A 21059-nucleotide genomic window follows, 5' to 3' on the forward strand; every position below is an offset into this window, starting at 1 on the left:
TGATTTCCGAAATGTTTCTGAACACTACTCTGCCACTTGTTATAAAGACAGCATCGAAACACAACCCACAGTAGCGTATTGAAACATGCATTGGGTATGTATTGCTGTTACCAGCACAGATCTTCAGTGTATTATGAGCGCTGCTGTAGCTTTTATTAGAAAAACTTCAACACATCCCTTAATTTCACATGTGTTTCGTTTTGCCTTATGTGGAAGAGGCTCTTTATCTAGCTGTTTAATAAAAGAAAAACTTAGAGCAATATTACCAGAAAAGTATTTTGAATAATATCTGTGTGCATGTCATAGATCACTAAAAATATTCTGATTGTTTGCTTACTTTCCTGTCTTTACAGATACATTTCATCAGCTCGCGAATGGAAGTTTAAGAGACGCTATACAAAATATACATGAAAATGGAAACTTCATCTTTGCTGTCATCCTTACATGATGAATGCAGATCAGACAACTATATTGAACCTCATTACAAGGAATGGTATCGAGTAGCTATTGATGCTTTAATTGAAGGAGGTTTAGAAGCCTACAAAGAATTTCTTTCCAAAGAGAGATGCTCAGAGTTCCTAGCAGATGAGGAAATTGATTATATTTTGAACAATGTTCACAAACTTCCCCAAAACACAATTTATTCCTCTAACCATACCGTTGATGACACCTCTTCCTCGGGAACATACTGGCCTATTGAATCCGATGTGGAAGCTCCAAATCTTGACTTAGGTTGGCCCTACCTGATGCCTGGAATTTCTGGTAGCACGAATATTGATCTGCTTTTTCATCCACCACGAGCACAGCCCTACACCATAAAGGAAACTGTTCGGAAGATGATACGAGATGCAAGAAAGGTAAACATGAAAAATAATATTGGAAAAAAAATGCGGCAATAATAATCTAGCTGGTGTTTTACTAGAGGCTTTTTTTTTTTTCTTCTGGCAGGAAAAAATGGTCTGGCTGCTAACAAGTCAAACAGAAAGGTTTTCACAGACTGAGATCGGTCCCTTGGTATCACATGCACTGATGTTATTAACCTTATTTGCAAGGGATCAGGGATTAATTGCAGGGATTAATGAAGCATAATTAGCATTTTACTGTAATGCTGACCAGTCCATGAGAAATTCGTAGATAATCAGCACACCTTTTCTTTGACCTCAGTTGAATATCCCTTAAGTGATGCAATTCTGTCTAACTTCAGGATATATCCTAAGGTTTCTCTCTTGCGTCAGTGGGAACATGCATCAGTTTGGCATGGTAGCCAGTTGTTAGAAGAAAATAACACTTTGGTGTACATGTGACTTGTGTACCTTGAGAGTTTCAGGTTTTATCATTTTGCATGCCAACTGTCCTTGCAAAAATTAGTCAGACAGTATTAAAGAGAGCTCAGAAGGAAAAAAAAAAAGAGGTTTAGGCAACAAGGAAACAGAGTTTAGTTGGGTACCTTACCTTGATTTCTGAGTAATGAGTAATTTATAAGAAATGTGGACACGTCTCCAAATGTACTTGTCTCCACTTAGGGACACTTGCGTCTGGAGTTTCCTAAGGTACACCCATCTTACACTTTGCTGACAGGGTGCTGTATGTACAAACTGCCTGTTGCTTCCCAGTGTCAAGCTTAAAAAAAACCAAACCAAAACCAAAAGATGTCTTAGAATGCAGTTCTGTTTGACCCTGGGCCATGTTACTGCTTTTGACAGATATGACAAGGTTTCAGAAGTATCCCTAGCAAGTATGTCATGCTCTTCTTTCTATCTTACGAAATAATTGGGTTCTGCTTGACTCTACGGGCTTTAAATCAGTAGGACGGGCTCTAGCTTGAGTGCATCCGTAAACACTTCAGTGGCTGAAATACGCATGTAAGTGTGTGCAATGGAAACCGGCTGAAAAGGACAGGGAAGGATGACGTCATTCTACAATGTCTCTACTCTATTTAGATAAAGCATATAACTTGTTGCCATAATAGAGTTGTCACTAGGCCTTTTATCCTGCAGTTTACAGTCTAGAATGACTGTATGCTCAAAGAAGAGGAGAATTAATTACCTCTCTCCCTCTTAGTCCCTTTCAGAATGAGATTTGGTGTTTTCTGCTTTTGTACATAGTGAGGCTTGACTGACCGTGATTTGCCCACGGTATTCTGTGATCCTTCTCAACTGCAGGTCCTGAGCTACCAATGTATCCGCTGTAAGGGAAACCACAAAAACACAGTTAACTCTATTGCCAAGACTAGTTCAGTTTTGCTACAAGGTCTTGAAATGCCATGAAGAAAGGCTGTTTCCCGTTAGTTGCCATGCTTTTTGTGCCTAGCTGTCTGGCTGCTTGCAATCCAGTCCCTTTTCAACAGCTCTCTTAGGTGGTAGTGCTTGGAAAAAGGTTGAGGGCATAGTATATTGGCTCTCTGATGTGCTTGTGGCTCTTCCCCTTCATAAAGATGATGTTATGCATGTGTCACTGTCAAATCTGACAGCCGAAAGGTTTGTTTAGTTGATCAGCACAACCTCAACAGCAACAACCATAACACTTTTGATACGGTGATATGGGTTGGTAGCTTAAGGAAGCAGCCATTAAATCTAAAAGACATAGTGTTGTTCAGCCTCTTCTGTCTGCAGATGCATAGAAAAGTTTAAAGGATTTCTAAGTAAAGTAAGGTATTTAAGACATGCCTATAGCAGACAAACACTTTGTAAACAGGCTAACCTACTTCTCCTAAGCCATTTATAAAAATATAGTTATATTAAACAGGGTTCTTTGTTATGTAGTAGTGGAGATGTGTAGTCATATGAGGATATTCAAAGGAAATAGGAAAAAGTTACACATGAAAAACAGACACCTGTAAAGAATAAACAAGTTCTTCAGCAAATCACATTAAACCAATACAGCTCTAAGCAAAATCTATGGGAATTTCGGCAAACTTCTGTGGGAAAATAAACAGACTGTTGGAGATGGGCATATTCATACCTCCAAACTTCAAGCACCAAATACGAGTACCTGAGTTCAGGCACTGATTTCCCTGGGCTACCTGAACACTTGGTGCAGTAGGAAACCAGCTCCTACAAGGGCAAGGCAGAGAATGTTTCTGCACTAATTCACCTCATGAAGGAATTCATTCAATAGGTATTTATATGTATAAACTAGCCCAAAAACTCGTGAAGGTGACTGAGCCAGTTGAAACCTAAGTTCTTTTGAATATTTGGAGATACATAAGGATAAGATGATATTATTAGTGGACTTACTCTTGACCTCTTTCATGCTTGATGCATCACAGTGTCACTCCTTAAAATGATCATTACATATGTTAATTTTGACCTTAAGACATGTTGTAAACAACATTAGGCAACTTGCTTGCTGACTGATTTTTCCTGACTAAAGAGGAAAATCATTTAAAAGGCTGTGCTACACTAGACTAAAAACAGAGACTATGAAAAAGTGTCGTAAGAAAATCTTGTGACTTACATGTTTCTTAAATGCATAATCTGCATAAAAATTATGCATATCACCTTCATGGTAAGTATAGGCAATATAATAATGGAGTTTTTCTTACAGAAAATGATCAATATTATTAAATCCTAGCAAAATGACCTAACCGTTTTAAGGAGATGAATCCATGCTTGTGATATATGTTTCTTAACCTATATTAGAGTAGGGGCACTGTATCACACATAGGATGGCATTACGTTACAGTCTATACTACAGCACTTCTGCGGGAGAGGTGTGCTGTCAGAATGATGTCAGCAGAGTGCCTTAGGTCAAACCTAACATGTCAACAAAATGGGTTTACTGTTGGTGTAACAAGACCTCATCTCCCAATGATACGACGTGCCAACCACCCACCTCTGTCAACATAACCTGTGTTCATACAAGGAGGCTGTTTGGTGTGACTGTGTCAACTGGGGAGACACCAGTCTTTTTCAGATGTTGGTATAACCATGTGGGGAAACGGCACTGCGAAGTCTGTCTGACCTTAATGATGGACAGACTTTTGCAAACAAGCCAGTAGCCTTATTTCTTGTGTGTTTTGGAGGCTTCTACCTTTAATCATTGGCAGGTTTCCGGCTTCTCTGAAGCTTGAGGTGCTTCTACAGCCTGACTCACCCTGACTGGGCTGTCTGAACCGCAACTGATAACGTTTAGCAGTTTTTCCTGAGACGATTATTCATCTGGGAAATGGTATCAAGATGATTACTCATCTGTGTCAGTTTAATGTGAGACTTCCTTCTCTTCCTATAAAGTAACACAGAGACTTCAATAATGAAGCGTCCTCTCACTATATGATTTTTCGTAAGAGTTGCCTCAAACCCATCAGTTATGAGGCTTGTTCATGTGTGCAAGCAGCAGCTTGTACTATCTTGTCAGGTGTGATTGACAGGGTGAGGCAACAGGGAAAGGACAGGACAGAGCACCAAAGGGTCCTTCTGGCAGTGTGTTTTTCCCTTACTTCATTAACTGGATTCCTCTCTCCACCACCCAGACATTCCTACATAGTTTTAGAGAGAATGCATAGCTCTGAGTCTTTTAGATTGATATCCAAATAAGGATCAACTCTTCCTGGAGAGAATTCAAACCTGTTTTTTTAAAGAACCATGCTGTTTAGACAACCCAAGGACTGCTGGTTCGCAGCACAAGCCAGAAAACACTGAAAGACTTCCCTGACATACTTGAGGGAATTTCTGATGGAATGCAAGAAGTTGCATGCTATTTGATAAATATGCAATACTTTTCACTGATTTTATTTTATTCAAATAGACTAGCAGTCTTAACACTGGGTTCATAAAATCAGTGATAGTTGTGAGACTTTTAAAATCTTACTTGTTTTTAGAAGCTTAACTAGGAATTTAGAGGTTAGTGTGTTTTCATTTGGGAAACTCAAAAAAGGCAGTTGTTTTTTGCTGCAGTACTTATGATGGGGCTTTTTAATGTGAGAAACTGTTGAAAAACTTGGACCCTTGGAAAAGAATTAAGTTACAATGTAAGCGAATGTAACATGTTATTATGTCTTGCTCGACCCACTGTAGGTAGACCTTTAGTAAGTCAAAAGGGACTTTCCTTGAATTCTCGTGAGAAAGAGAGAGTTACGTACAAAATATGATGCCTGTGTTGTCTTCTAGAGCAGTGGACCTAGTTAAATAAACGAAATCAGTTGACTCAGTTTGCAATCATATAAAAAAGGAAAGATTTTCTTTTGTGGTTTTTTTTTGTTTGTTTGTTTTGTTTCAGGCAAGAGTGAGATGTGTATTAGGAAAAATGTTTATTCACTATGGATCTCATTTGGTCACATGTATAGTACAGTACTAATGATCTAGTACTGGCTGCATTTTAGTATGAAAGAAAATGAAATTCTTTACATGCCTAGATGAAGAGTAATGTTTCTATACCGAAAGAAACTTGGATGTGTGGAGCAATCTTTTTTTATCTTCTCAACAGTACTCTTTGCCAACTATTTTAAATATAATTTGAAGACAGACTGGAACAACAATAATGAATTGTGCTTGTGGCAATGCTTGTCTTCATAGAATCACAGAATGGTTTAGGTTGGAAGGGACCTTAAAGCTCATCTAGTTCCGCCCCCCTGCCATGGGCAGGGACACCTCCCACCAGACCAGGTTGCTCAAAGCTCCATCCAGCCTGGCCTTGAACATTTCCAGGGATGGGTCATCCACAACTTCCCTGGGCAACCTGTTCCAGTGTCTCACCACCCTCACAGTAAAGAATTTCATCCTAATATCTAATCTAGATCTGCCCTCTTTCAGTTTAAAACTATTACCCCTCGTCTTTATCGCTAAACTCCCTCATAAAGAGTCACTCCTAATCTTTTGTGTAGGCCCCCTTTAAGGACACAGCTCCTTAATTGCAGCAGTCCAAGTCCCAAGAGAGGGGTCTGCATTATTTTGTTCATAAATGCTAGAGCACTCTGCTAAATTCAGGGAGAGAGAATAGATGCAGTAGTCATCCCACTCAGAAGTTTTCTGTATTATCTGTAGAGTGTCTGATAAACAGTGGGTATCTTTTTTAAGTGGAGGGTAACACGTAGACAGCCTCAGTTCCCAGCTGAAGATGTATAAGTAACATTTTCCCTGCCAAAATATTCTACCCCACAAGGATTTCAGCAGGTGCTTTTTGCTTCAGCTGCTGAGCTGAAGGATGTATTCATCGTTCACTTCTACTCACCTTCTGTTAAATGACTCCCTGTTAGTTGAAAACCAGCATGGCAGTCATGTGTATGGTTTCCAGGTGAAATACAACTTTTAGCTTTTGATAGATTTATTAGAGAGTGTGAGGTCATGTCCCAGCTTTTGTAATCACATAGGCACATGCCATGCATTGGAAGAGGACACGTGTTTTGCTGTTGGTGCTATTATTGCGTGACGCGGTATCAATTTTTTTGTCATCTGCCCACAACAAGTAACTATTTCAGGTATTTTATCTGCTTGGATTTGCCTTTGGAGTCTTCACACTATTTTACTTTCCTGTCCCCTCCTCCCCTTGCCCTCCCACTCCCTCCATGTAAGGGTAATCCCAGAGCAGTCACAGCAGTAAATTTGTAGTGCAGAGAGGACTGCCATCGATGGGACAGGTCTGCAAGCGCTTTTATAACCAGGAAAGCCTGGGACTTCTGTGAAACGCATTTCTTGTACACAGTTGCTCTAAACATGAAACCCACAATTTTTCCTGGTAGCCGTCCCGGTATGCGGGAAGGATCCAAAACTGAAAAGCAAGCAGAGGCTAGAGCTAACCCGAGGGGTGGGAATCTGATAAAATCATTTTGAATCAGTTGCAGTGTCTTTTTACTCACAGGTTTCTATCAGGTCAAAGGTTTGCAAGACTATTTCAACATCTTTGATACTCATATTTTATATTAAAAGACATAATTAACTAATGTATAGGTATTGCCATTTTTATGTCATGAACGTGCTAATGTGTTATCAAAATATCAGAGCTCTGGGATGGATTTAAAAATGGAATAGGGAAAATTAAAGGCCAGATCTTACATGCAGCTGTATTTCTTTATTAATGTCTGTCTCATTCACATATATATAAGCAGTAAGCATACACATAGCCTTTGTAGCAATACTTTTTCATTAAAATCTTTTCTCTCATTGACATAAATCTTAGTCAAAGCAAAAGTGCTATTAAAAAGTCATTTACTCTTTTTGCACATTCAGTAGATTAAAATGTTCTTTATCATATTCAGCAATAACTTTGTACTACAATATGCTGAAGCAATAATAGGTCCAAATATGCTATAAATACAAAACTGTTGATTTAAAATAATTTTGCTCAGGCAGAATGCTTCTTTCAGTGCCCAGTCCAGTGTATTTGGGTTTCACCCCTCTCCTTTTCTTGTTTGTCAAAAAAACCTGATAATGTTGAAGTGCTATTTTTGTTCTTCTGAATTCCTATCCTGAAGAGATCTGAGTTTTTTCAGCCAGGGAACAATCTTGCCTGTAGAACTATAGGCTTAATCACTTCACATTCATATTGCCGTAGGCCTTTTTTGATCTCTTGCAGTTTTAGCATAGCTTTTGATCTCTAATAGCTTTCCAACATAGACAGTGATGCTCTGAGGGACGGGGGACACATTTTGGGTGATTTTAAACTTTAAATTTGTTTGTTATGTATCAGAGTTTGGAAACTAAAATATTATACTATCTATGATAGAATTTTAAATGAGCATAGCTTGGTATGCAGACATCTGCAATACTGCAGCAGCATTTGTGTAATACCGTATGATAGAAACTACATGGAAAGTGGAGAACTGCTGACATGGAGAAAAACAAAAAGCACAAAAATCCAAGGAGAGCTGCCAGTTCAGAATTTCCCTTTCTCCTGTTTGGAAGGATCGGGATTGAATGTCACTGAGTTACATGTATTAAGTTTCCTCATGTATCAGATCTGAGTACAAGTATGTACTTCACTTGTAATTATTTCAGAACAATTTGCTTAATGCTGTGTTATTTTCCCTGAGGAGTACTGCAAGTATTCCAGCGCAGGTGATAGAGTCCAAGTACACTTCAGTATTTACCTCTCTGAAAGAAGTGCAGACCTTGCCACTGACATCAGTGCAATCACACCTTTCCTTTTAGCTTGTTGATAAAATATGTCTATAACCATTTTCTAATAAAGAGATGCTATTCTGTACAATAAAAATTAAAGTCCACATTTTCAAAACTGCTGTCAGCATGCCTGAGACCTCAGAGGGCTTTTACTCTAAAATCCTACAATAATTTACCATTGGGAGGAAAGAAGCAATGGCCATCATAACAGTAACGGGGCGTAACTGGCATTGAGCTTGCTACTTTATTGTAGGATCTGCAGACATCCATAAAATGACTCACCTCAATAGAACTGCTTAAAAAAAAAAAATAATTGCAAGACCTGGCTATGGCTTACTTGATCAACAAAGTTAATAATTTTTCAGTATACAGTCTGCTGATCAGTGAGCCAGTTGAATTTACAGTAGTGTTATTTGCATTATAAACATAGAAGTGGAAGCAACCAAACTAGCCATCTCTGCTTTCCTTGCCTTTGTTTGACATCTTTTCCCATATCCTGGGTGTTTGTTTTCTGCAGCTGTAAACATCATTATGTTTTGCTGCCTGCCTGTGTATAATAGAGTTTACTTGCATCTTAGTCTTCCTGATTGGTGCCAGCCAGTACAGGCATACCACTACTGAAGTACAAACAGTAGATTCAGAATTTATATGCTCTCCTTTATCCTTAGCCATCAAAGAATATGACCAAAGTGTGTGTAGTTTTATAGATGAGAATACTGAGCCAGAAAAACATTAAATTAGTATATAGCACAATTCAAAAAGAGTTACAATTATAAACCAAAAGCCTGAGAGTTGTCAGATAACAAGTTTTTATTTTCTTGTCTCTGGGGTTTTAGTTGATAAAAAAAAAAATCATAGTCGTGCATTTAGTGTTATAGTTATGAAAATTAATTTCTGAGGTACTTCTCCAAAAAAGTTTACATTAGTATATAACTGTAGCTTTGTAGTGCTTACTTTTCAGAAATGTTTGTGAAAGCATAAAGTCCTTTCTTATCTTCAGATAAAGAGGGTGTATCTTCAAGAACACAGCATGTTCTCATACCTTAGCTGAGAGCGGATTATCTTAACCAGCTCTGTCTCTTTGTCTGGCATGCTTGCACTGACTGCCCAGAAGACGTGAGACCTGAGGGAACCAGAACAGATACCTCAAAAACAGGGTCTACGGTGACCCCTGCTCTCCCCAGCAAGGCGTGTGGGCACGAAGCTGCCTTCGGAAAACTTCTGTGGTGTGTCTTTTATCCAGGGTTTTTTGCTAACTGCAGCACCAGATCTCCTCAGGCCTTTCCACTTCTGCCAGCGATCCTACAGTGAGAGATGAAGCTGGACGATAGGATAATATGAGAAGTTATGCGCCGTATCTCTTAGAGATGAAAAGAAAACTTTGATATCTGCTTCATCCACCAGCAATCGGGCTTGAACAGTACCACAGGACTGTGCATTCAGGTAGCCAGATGGGTGTGCCTTCAGTTCAAACGGCAAATATAACATCTCAGCCTTATTTTCCTGCTGTTTCCTGGAGCTGCAGGCACTCTTTGCCAAGCAGCCTGCACTTCAGCTCAATAAACTCCCTTTATGGCTTAAGCACTAGGTAAAGCACTAGGCATCACCTTCTAATTCAGGTGAATCTGAGTGGCATCAGCCCCCAGAAGGTACTGTAGTTAGTGTTTTCCTGCTAGGCTTTTGATGCTCAATAAGCCAGAAATAAAAGTAAGGATGAGATGAAATAACCAGCGCAAGAAGAGCAAGTGCCCGCTGATTCTCTGTGGGACCTTTCTCAGGAAATGCCCACCAAGGGACAGCCCTTTTTAAGCTGTGCGGAATTCACTGCTCGTGAGCTGTACCTCCTGATCAGAGACATCAGAGGCAGCGAACAGAAGTGACAGTGTCAGCCGGCAAATCTGATTTCCCTCAAGTGCCGGGGGGGCTACCGCCTGTCAAAGCAGCCAGGTCTCCCTCCAGCATGACAGAGCACAATAATATCTGAAGCTATCTGTTCTTCTGATAATTTCGTGGCACTGCCTAATGGTGGATTAGCACAGCCACGAAATAATTGCCTGAAAAGTCACTGTCAAGAGTGTGGGTTTCTTTTAAATAATAGGCAGGTATATGTGGCTGCACAGTGTCTGTTTGATAGAGATCTGTAACCTGTCTTTGCTGAGGATAGGCCTAAAAATATCAAGCATCAACAGATCCAACCCTTACAGTACTGTTACGAGTCTACAGAAAGCTGCTTTAAAATGTAATAAAAACTAAATCATTTTTCTCAAAGGAGATGCTTTTGAAATGAGAAATCTAAGTGTGGAGATGAAACTGGGGATTATGACTGAGTCTTCTGTTTGTTTATTTATTTGCTATCACCTTATTTCATGTCCTAGCGCTATACGATCACAAGTAATATCATTGTATTTTATGATAGATTTTACGATGCACTGTATGATTGCAGTAATGTCATCACCTATTTTGTTTGTGAATTCTAGGCTTATTGAATGACAGTAAGCCACTCGTGCCAGAAATCTAATTAGTCAGATGATTTTATTTCTTATGCATAAGTCAAATTTAGTGATGGAAGTGCAGTCCAGCTCTGAAGTGCTGCGATACACGATTGCAATCTCCTGTCACAGGATTCCTGTCCTGAGGAAGGACTTGGTACTGTGACTTGAAGTTCAGAGGAGTTAAACAGTGTCTTTGCAACAAGCTCTTGAGAGCCCAGGAAACTCTTCTGTGTAAACGTGAGCGCCTTGCAAAGCCAAGGCTCCAACTGCTTTTTGGAGGAATAAAAAGGAAGGAAAAGATGTGCTGTTCTTTGGAACTTGCAGAAGAGGCATGTCAGAGGAGCAGGGATCTCTGCTAGTCCTTTCAGTTGCTGGGAGGCTTCCTATTAGAAACCAGTGCAGCAACTAAACACTGTTTAGATCTCCTGAGGGACCATAACACTCTGGAGCCAGCACCCAGGGTGAAAATGCTGGCAGCTTTGGATTACTTAAGTCTTACAGTGTCATGTGGAAGGGGACAGCTTGAGACAAATGCAGATGGGACAGTGTGCGATTCAGCTTGGGCTCTGCTCCGTGCTGTCCTGTGTACAGCAGAAGTCACTCCAACGGTATCAAATGGATGGAAATAAGGCAAGAATGTTATGCATAGTGTCTGTAGTATGCAGACTATTTCTGCTCTCGCCCCCTGAAGTGACCGTACTTATAGGAAACCTATACATTTCGGTTGTAGTTCTCCCTCTTCACCCCGCCACTCCAGCTCCTCCTCTTGGACTCTCTCGCCTCTCTTCTCAGCCTTTTCTCCTTTCATCACACACCTCAGCCAGAGGTGAGTAGGTACTTTTGGCATCTTTCTTGAATGCAGTTCCTGGTGTGACACGGGAATGTGAGCTAACTCTTAGGTCAATAAAGAAACATGGGTGCCTTGGAGGATGCCAGTCAGCACGCCTGAAGCAAGTGCTTGCTGTAGGGAGTTTGAGTCTTTTCCCCATCCTCTGTCTTTACCAGTAAGCAGTGATAAATCAGTCATGATGTTAGAAATACAGCAATGCTTTTGAATGGCTAGTCAAATAACTTGAGTTTATTGGCAGGTTTCTGATCTTTATTATCGATTGTAGATCTACTAGATTAAATATTAGAGGATGTATATTTTCTGAATAGGACTGTGTTATTTGCCCTCTGTTTTACTTCACAATATATCAAAGTTTTTGGCAACAAGGATGAAGTTTAGAGACTGAGCATTTGTGTATCAGAAATTACAACAGCCTATTTAATTACAAAAATTACTTGCACACACAATTGATTTTCATCTCCTTTTGTCAAACAACACATCTAATAAAACTTGAAAAGAAATTTTATAGGTATGTAATAAAGGGAAGAGAGAGGAAAAAATAATACTTGTTCAAAGAAGATACTTTTTTTCTTCTTGAAACAAAATTAGATCCCTAATCCTGAGAGGATTTAAATAGTTTAATATATGTACACAAGAGGTTCCATTAACTTAATATGCATATATGTTTGCAAGATTGACGCCTAGGGACCTGACCATGTATCATTAAGAATCTGATTTTAAATATTTAAATAATCTCTTTTTCTTAAATCGTGCCACAGTACACTTGTTGATTGCATCCAGTGTCAGCAACTAAAAAAAGAATAACACGAGTCCAAGCAGACTGCTGTAATTTTTTTATTCTGAATAAAAACCATGTAGAATAACTGAATATCTGAAACCAAGCACGGCACTGAAACTGGTGGAGTGTTTTTCCTTCCCCAGATGCTATTCCACCACTCAGTTCTCCTTTCCTGATCCCAGTACACACACACAGGCCCAGGTCCCACAGAAGTCTAACCCAAAGGAATGGGCGCACATATGAATGATACAGAGGATACACTGGTCCTTTGAAAAGAAATTCAAGAGCAAGACTAATTTATCATGTTGATGCATAAAGAGCAAGAGTAGTTTTTGCCGGTATAGAATGTCTATCAGAGAACATTTTTGTTCTCTAACTTCATGTAAATGGCCTCAACCAAAATTATTTACTCCTCTGCTAGCAAACCTTAAGAGTTTGTAGTGAGGATAGAGGCTTCATTTTCTGCCGCATTACACATGCTTCCTGATCTCATACCCAGTGCAAGGAAAATTCCATAGAGAAGTTTCTCAATTTGTAGTCTAAGGCTTGTGAAATGATTGCAAAATATCTATTAAAAGCACACGTGCACTTTTTCATGCATGCTGGCATGCAAGCAAGCAAAATGAAAGAAAAAAACAGGAAGAAGTGAACATCTGAAATTTAGTTGTTGTGGTAGAACTGTCCAAAATAGTTTATGGATTTTGTTTTTTAAATGCTGCATGTTCTTAAATTAATTAAAACCAAAACCAAACACCTTGAGAAATAGTTTCATGGACAATTATGACACTATGCTGATGCAAAATTGTGTGTACACAGACAGACATACTAATTTTGAATTTTGTTAGTAGTGTTTCAAAAAATCCTAGGGATCAGAATTTCATAATCTGCTAAATTCTACGGAGAGATATTGCTTATACTATCTGAGGAGGGGACTTGCTACATTTAATTATACAAAGTAGTCCCTCTTGAGATATAAAGTGAAAGAAGAAAGCATTCCAGTTTAATATGTTACTCTCTAGTCCATAACCCAGCTGTCTATTTTTAAGGTAATAGATTACAGGTAACAAAAATACAGGTATTTAGAAAAGGAAAAAGATCTAATTTCTGAAATATGTCATAGTAGTACTTAAGCGCAGGCATTGAAGTTTGTATTTTGACAGACTTTTTTTCCGTAGAATATAATTAGTTTTAAAAGAACACAAAAAGCTAGGTGTTTAAGGATTTTGGGGTATTTCCAGCAAATTACGTTGACTGAAAAAAAAAAAGCACTGTTATGTAGCATTATCTGTTGTGGAAATACTACACTGAATGAGAAACAAAAAGTTGTGGCATTGTAATTCCAAATACAGAAATCTCTCTATCTTGTTTTAAAGAAGTGACGATAGCATTGTTGGCTGCACTTCAGTTCAACCTGATGTTCACATAGAGTTTTTAGGTTTAAAAACCCAAATGGAACTTGCTCAAAGCTGCTTGTTTTCATACAGTTTGTATGGGGATCCATATAGTAATGCATGAAAAAGAAGTGGGCATTGGTTTTAGCATAGTTTTTCCCTGCTCAGTAGGTCCGAATTTGGGCAGACCTTTTGCTCAGTCTTGGCTGAATGTGTGTCGTTTAGGAATTTTAGGAAGAAAATCCCTCATATGGCACAGAAGTACAAAAACCATCTTGTTGGAGGCGTTGCTGTCCTAACAGTGGTGATGTAACTGATAAGTACACTAAATATTCTCCTGTTTGGAAATCTGGAAATTATGCAAGAAATCGCTTTGACCAGGCTTTAAGTTATTTCTCTAGTGAGGAGACTTTTGTAACTATGGGAAGCACTGTAACATACAAATGAAAAATAATCCAGTACTTTTTCTTCTTTTTTTTTTTTTTCTGAATTAGCGTCTTCCATTTACTCTAAATCCTATAGTGCCGAGTTACAGTAAAAATACACTGAATTGTGTTTTCATATCATAAGATATCTATTTTTCAACATCTATGAATGAAGTCCATAGGAATTGCAATGTAAGTAACAGGCACTGATCTGTTCTGGTTTTGTTTTTAAATTGCTCATCTGTGGCTCTGGAAGGGATTTTAGCCTGAAACAGTGAAATGTATAGCACCTTGCTTGGTCAATCTTATGACTATAAACTATATAAACCCAATAGGGGAAATACCTTTCCCCATAAAAAGGAAAAAAGTGACAGTAAATAATTTTCAAATTATCTATGTAAAGAGGTTACATAATATTTACATAAATAAATATGCGTGCACACACACAAGCACGTACTTTGGAATTTCATTGAAAAAGTTGCTGTCAGCAGCTGCCACAGTAAATATTGCACCACACAAGCTGAAATGAAGAACACCTATGAATATGATGTATGCAAAAATTCTTTCATGGTAATTATTAACATCTTTAACTAAATTAACACATTATGAAAATTGGGAATGGCATTCACTTAGGACATTTTTAGTTGATTTCAAAGTCATGGTTGGCTCTTGAAGGTCAGTAAGTTTTCCGGGAGGGACTTTAATGTTAATAAACTATACCCTCTTTTTCCTTCCTTTCTCAAATTTGCTCAAAACCACAAACCCAACAAAATCTCAAATGAAATGTTTTGTTTGTTTTCAAGTTGCCAAATGTTCCTCAGTGCTTCATTTGCAGTTTTTGCTTGCTTGGTTGCATTCAGGCATGCTTGTGGGTGCTTTGTGCCTGGGTTTTTCAAGGGAATGAGCCTTCAGCGCTGCATCCAGTGAGACTCCCTGGGCTGCAGGTTCATTCCCCACAAAATCCCAGCAGCAAGACTTTAGCTTTGAGCTCGTTCATGTTGCCACAATCTCTCCCCACCAAGCCTACCTGTGATTCTGATATTTTAATGAATACGATTTTTGTATAAATCAGTCTTCATTACTTCTTGATTGTATGCTGCTGCTTGTTGTGTATTCACCTGTCCTCTCCATGGGCCCTGTCTTCGCATTCCTTTTGAGATACAGTTTTCTAATTGATATTATTGGAAATTATATTGGAAAATAGCTGGGTAAACAATAATCAATATTTGTATCCTTTAAAAACTCATCGTTTGTTACCAGATTTGGGGGCCCTCCCAATTCATCTTAGCAGCCGTTTCCAGACTACAAAATCAGCTGAGGTTGATAAAACTAAGAGATTCACAGATTTCGGTGCCAGAAGGGGCCATTATGATAATGAAATCTGACTCCCTGCACAACACAAGCCTGACACTGTTGTGTCTTCAAAGACCTGATACCAAGAATAAATCTGACCCTAAACCACTTGGGTGCTAGTCTTAGAGTCAGCACTTCTGGGTAACTAATTCATAATCGCTCAGGAGATCAGATCTTTTTTTTGTACAATCACTTTTCTCTAAACGATGGAGTTTGCTTGAAGAAACCCATTTTGCAAGCCCGGACTGAGCCTGCCTGAGCTTTCTGCTGGTGTACCTCATCACTCAACATGACAGTCAGCCAAAAGAGAAGGTGCAGAGAATTTTAAATGCAGGACTGGAGGGCGAGGTGAGGCTCAGGCTGCTGCGTGGCTGCAGGGATTGCTTTCAGAGGGACTTGGGGATGCTCAGCGTCTGTGTAAGAACAAGCCATTAGCCTCTGAGGATTTGTTCGCATTGCACGGTATAAAGTGCAGCAAGGATATTCACAAGGAGAAGGGCGTTTTCACCTTCCCAGAGCACCACGTTAGCGTGACTAGACTGTTTCCAGTCACAAAACTAATTAGCCATGGGCGGACTCAGATGTCCCTGCACAGGACAGCGGTGTGACACGCACACGCACACACCCTGTATATTTTCAGTTTCCCAGATAAAAATAGATGTAATAATCTTATTCCCACATTTGTGACATGGTTTGTGCTTTACATATGAAAAGCTTTCCATATGTACTTAAGTGTCATTGTAAGTAATTTAATAGGAATTCAAAAAGCTACTTATTTTTTTCTGGTAATTTTTCTGCGTCTTTTATGACAGAGAAGTAGCAGACTTCAGTACGTTTTAATTTTTTTAGTTACGCTATGGATGATTTGGAAGGCCCTAAATAACAGTTTATTAAATAGATATTTCTATGCTAATATCTTCTAGAACTAGATAAAATGCTTTTTTGGAATGATTCACATGCTTTTCTAGTTTCATGCATTTTTATCGATTCAAATATCTTTTAGATCCTTTTAAAAAAATTAAAATGTTATTCTTTGTATGTTTTTAGTTTTGCTGAGTATAGATGTCTTGTGTTTAAAAGCATTGGTCTAGGACTTGGAAGACTTGTATACAGATTCCTCGTAGAACACAGACTCCTCATCTATAAATGTGAATATTAGCTCAGAGTGATTTGTGAAGACATATACCTAGTTTGGGGTACTCATGTACTAGGGGTAGTGAACACAGTTTGAAGAGCTTAAGCTGTAGTCGAGATCCTCAGGTGCTTCTAATGGTATAAAACTTTATGTTTTGCATCAACCTTTTGTGTATTTGTTCATGTCCATGAGATTGTTTGTTTGCTTTAAAGGGTTCAAGCAGAAATATTTCAGTCATATCCAAATATGAAGCAGAGAGTTGTTCGCTTCCCCATTATCTGCTCTATCTGTTCTGCTGTTACTTTTTTTCTCACAGTATTCCTCTATGCAGCTGTGAGAAACAAGAAAATTTCTTTTTTATTGTTCACTTGAAGTAGTGTTTCTGATTTAGGTTGCATTTCAGCGAATGCTCTGTCACCCATGTCAATGTCATGAAAGTCTTACCTTTTGTATGCCTCACTCTTGTTTCATTGCAAAAATTGTTCCCATGCCAACTAAGATGATGTATATTATATTTTTTATGATTGATAAGAGACTGGAGTATCTTTTAATTACCAACTACAGGTCATAGTTGACCAAAAATTATAAACTCCCTGAAACATTCCTTCCTGACAGCTGCACCTCACCTCTCTAGCGAGTGCAGACTGCACCGACATCTGAGAGCAGGTTCAGAATTACAAGGAGACTCTGAAGAACAGAAAAAGATATGCACATTGTTAAGGGAGCAAGAAAAAAGGATAAAAGCCATCCTGTGATACAAGTGCTGTTTTTTCCACACTTCTGTCAATACAATGCTGGTTTGAAATTTTTTATCTAAAGGAAAGAGGCAAATATTAGAATATTTCTTTTTCAGTCAACGCACGTACATGTGCGTGCAATCCTCTACATGCACGCATACATGCTGTGCTACAGAGAGCGTGGTTTTTAGGTATGCACACACGCACAGGATGCACAGTAGTCTGGTATGGAGAGCCTTATTGGCATGAATGTGGAGAGGGCAGGTTACTCAAGGGAAGATCTTTCCTGAGATCAGAGAGGTACTTCATAAGAACAAATCTTTATTTGAAAGGCACTAGCTTGCATCAAAAAGCAGTTCTTTTCCAAAGTGTTCTTGGAATAAAATGTTCACCTCTCCTCCACAGCGGTATTGCAGGTTCTCATCTCCATCCTTATTTCAAGCAACTCAAGTCATCTAGTATATTAAGCTATTAGCATGCTTGGCACATTTTTCAAGAGCAAACTTTCCGACAGAATGTGGCTTAATGTAAGTCCGTGGGTAGTTTGGTCAGTGGTGTTTCTGCTTTTGTTCCTCACGATTAGACAGGTTCTGGTTTTGATAGCAAAACAAGTGAGTTTTCCTCTACCCCTCGTGTTTGCTAGCATATATACCCCTGAGGCGTCCAGCTGTTCAACACAGGAATGTTTTGTGGCTGCAAGGGCCTCACTGGCGCAAGTAGGCAGCAAATCTCTCAAAGAAAGCTACTGAAGAACTGCAGTAGGTGCCATGGAGACTGATTTTCTTTTTCCTCCATTCTTAAATCCAGGTGCCTGCCATCATGTTTTGGAAGAGAGCCCCTTGCCCTAGCCAGAGCTTTGTATTTCTTGCAGTTGTTCAGCATGCTTCATGGTTAGATCTCTGATTATCATTACCCAAATGGTGGATGTGTGTGTGTGTGCGTGTGAATTGGCATGCAATGCACATCAGGAGGAATATTTTGTAGAAAGGGGAATGATCTCACATACATTGCCCCTCTACTCCACTCTCGTGAGACCCCACCTGGAGTACTGCATCCAGCTCTGGAGTCTTCAACATAAGAAAGACAGGGTCCTGCTGGAGCGTGTCCAGAGGAGAGCCACAAGGATGATCCGAGGGCTGGAGCGCCTCTCCTATGAGGAAAGGCTGAGAGAGTTGGGGCTGCTCAGCCTGGAGAAGAGAAGGCTCCGGGGAGATCTTATTGCGGCCTTCGAATACATAAAGGTGGCCTACAGGAGAGCTGGGGAAGGACTTTTTACTAGGGCATGTAGTGACAGGACGAGGGGGAATGGCTATAAACTGGAAAAGGGCAGGTTTAGATTAGATATTAGGAAGAAATTTTTCACTCCGAGGGTGGTGAGGCACTGGAAGAGGTTGCCCAGAGAGGTTGTTGAGGCCCCATCCCTGGAGGTGTTCAAGGCCAGGCTGGATGTGGCTTTGGGCAACCTGGTCTAGTCAGAGGTGTCCCTGCCCATGGCAGGGAGGGTGGAACTCAATGATCTTCAAGGTCCTTTCCAACCTAAACCATTCTATGATTCTATGATTCTACATGAAGTTGTACAATGGAAGACTTGTGATAACATCTTTCTCTTCTACCCATTAATAAAACCTATTAACTTGCCATGTTGGTCGCTAGCTCAGTTGACTATAAAGGGTTCAGTTACTTGCACACTGATAACTCATTTCTTTGACTAACTGTTCATTTTATTCACTGATGAATGAGTGCTTCACATTATCCTTGTGAGGATGAGAAAAATGAGGGGAGCAGACCATGAGCATAGGATGAGTGCTCCTTTCTGTGGCTGAGGCGATGGCGTCTGGATTGCCGAACTCTGTCCTGCAGCCCAGCCATGTGTCTGCTCATCCTGGGAGTGGACTCTGATTTAAGAAAATCTTATGAATACACTGAATTAACTCTTAAACATTAAAAATAAACTTTTAAATTTAAATGGAAAGACTATTAGATATCGAAGACGGAGCATTATGACTATCTGATCTGACTGTATCGCAAAGACCAAATAATCTTTCCTGTGATTTTGCATAATTGCAGTATCAAATTGCAAATGATGAATTAATACTGTGGCCTTGTTGAGGAGCTGTATGTAGATCAGTGAAAGCTGATGTACAGAAAAATAAAGTGTCACCAAGATCATTCTAAAGCTGTATGGCTTGTTGTTGTCTGACAGAGATGGTTATTCAAAATTCAACTCACAGAGAGACTAAAAGATCAGTTTAGCAAAAATCTGGCAGCAAGAAATAAGAATGAAATGTTTCTTTTAATTTTTTTAGTTTGTTTCTGTTGATTCCTTTCTTATCCCTTGACTTGCTACTCCCTCAAATGCCTCACTATCTGTGGAAGATTCACCTTGGAACAAGAACTGTCAGGTTTCTTTTAAAAAGCTTTTAGAGTGTTTCAAAATTGATTTATTTTTTTTAAATACAATATTTTAAAGTATAATATTGCTACTGAAACTATACCTTTTTCAACAACTAATAATTTTACTTGTAATTCCTCTCTGTTTTTATTTCTTTTAAGTGCTGCGCTTGATTCAGGAATTAAATTTTTGTTTACTACTGTATTTATTTCCAATTCACTATCCACTCCATTGGGGCCTATGAGAATTGTAGAATTACTTATCTGCTTCATTTCAGTTTGCTTCAGAGGAGGTTTAAGCAGGGTGTTTTTTTAATTGCTTCCCTTCTATTTCAGACATCTCTCTCCATATGGTAATGTGCATAAAAATTTGAATTTGTTTTCTTCCTGAAAAGCTGCACATAATTACTTATTAACTAGATTAATCTTTTCTTATCTTTAGGACATTCTGCTGATGCTTTCAGACTAGCCCATAATTATTTTTTCCTTTTTCATCTAATCTGTAAAAAATAATCTAGCATGCCAGGGTAATGGATGTCACCTGAGGATCTCAACTTGATTTGCAGAAAATAATTAATTAATTAGTTTCACAAGCTGTCTTTAAAAGAGGTGAAATTGAAATGCAGCCTGCCAGTGCACAGTCATTAGCAATGTGTTGCATCATTAGCTGTAGCTGCTGTAGAAGCAGGTGGTGTAATCTGCTTCTCTCAAGTATCAGTGAAGGTTCCTTCTTAAGTGGCACTGTGTTTTAAAAAAATAAATAGTTAAAATCATCTGGTTGAGTTGTTTACCTGGTGTTCAGATGTAATTATGTGCCATACGGTTGTATGCAAGCATACGTTATGTCTGTAATGTATATTGCAGAGTGGTGATCTGACATCATTGCTGTTGCTTTTGTTAGCAGCACAAGTGTTGCTACAGGTATTTGTCCAGGCATGGTATTTTTACTTATAAAGGCATTTTACTATGTCATATAGCTAAACTGGAAAAATTTTAAACAGAGACTTTGTCAGAGTTTAACCCTGAGGAAAATTCTCATTGGCATCACTGGCCTTTGACCAGTAATTTTAAACAGCCTGAATTCTGTACTTTTCTGGTTTATCCTAAGCATATTACTGCTTGAATTGAGCTCTTTAAATAGACTTAGGTACATCTACAGGGTTTGAAATCACTGGCAGTGAACTAAATAGCATCTGTATTGTGATTCACATCATTGTGAATATCATAAAGAGATGGTTGTGGAATGTGCAATAAAAAGTGACGTATTTTAAAGTTTGCATAAAATGCGTAAACCCCATTTTAATCCCATGTTCATTATCCAGAATCAGATTTTTTTTTTCCAATCCCAAATTTAACTGAGTTTGAAGTTCTTGAAAGAGAGGCAGAGGGACAGGAAAAAAGAAAGGGAGAATTAAGGAGCAGGAGGGAAGGGGGAAGGAAAGGGAAGGCAGTG

At 39.0% G+C, this 21059-nt stretch overlaps 1 protein-coding gene across 1 annotated transcript in view; it reads left to right on the plus strand.

The window, feature by feature from the left end:
* Positions 1-413: 413 nt before the first annotated feature.
* Positions 414-21059, plus strand: part of FAM83B (family with sequence similarity 83, member B) — a 45326-nt gene continuing 24680 nt past the window's right edge. The window contains exon 1 of the mRNA XM_009879829.1: positions 414-857. Within this exon, the coding sequence (XP_009878131.1) occupies positions 414-857 (444 nt within the window). The remainder of the gene's footprint in view (positions 858-21059) is intronic.

This window comes from Charadrius vociferus, unplaced genomic scaffold (genome assembly GCF_000708025.1).
Source record: "Charadrius vociferus isolate BGI_N301 unplaced genomic scaffold, ASM70802v2 scaffold342, whole genome shotgun sequence".
Lineage (NCBI taxonomy): Eukaryota > Metazoa > Chordata > Aves > Charadriiformes > Charadriidae > Charadrius > Charadrius vociferus.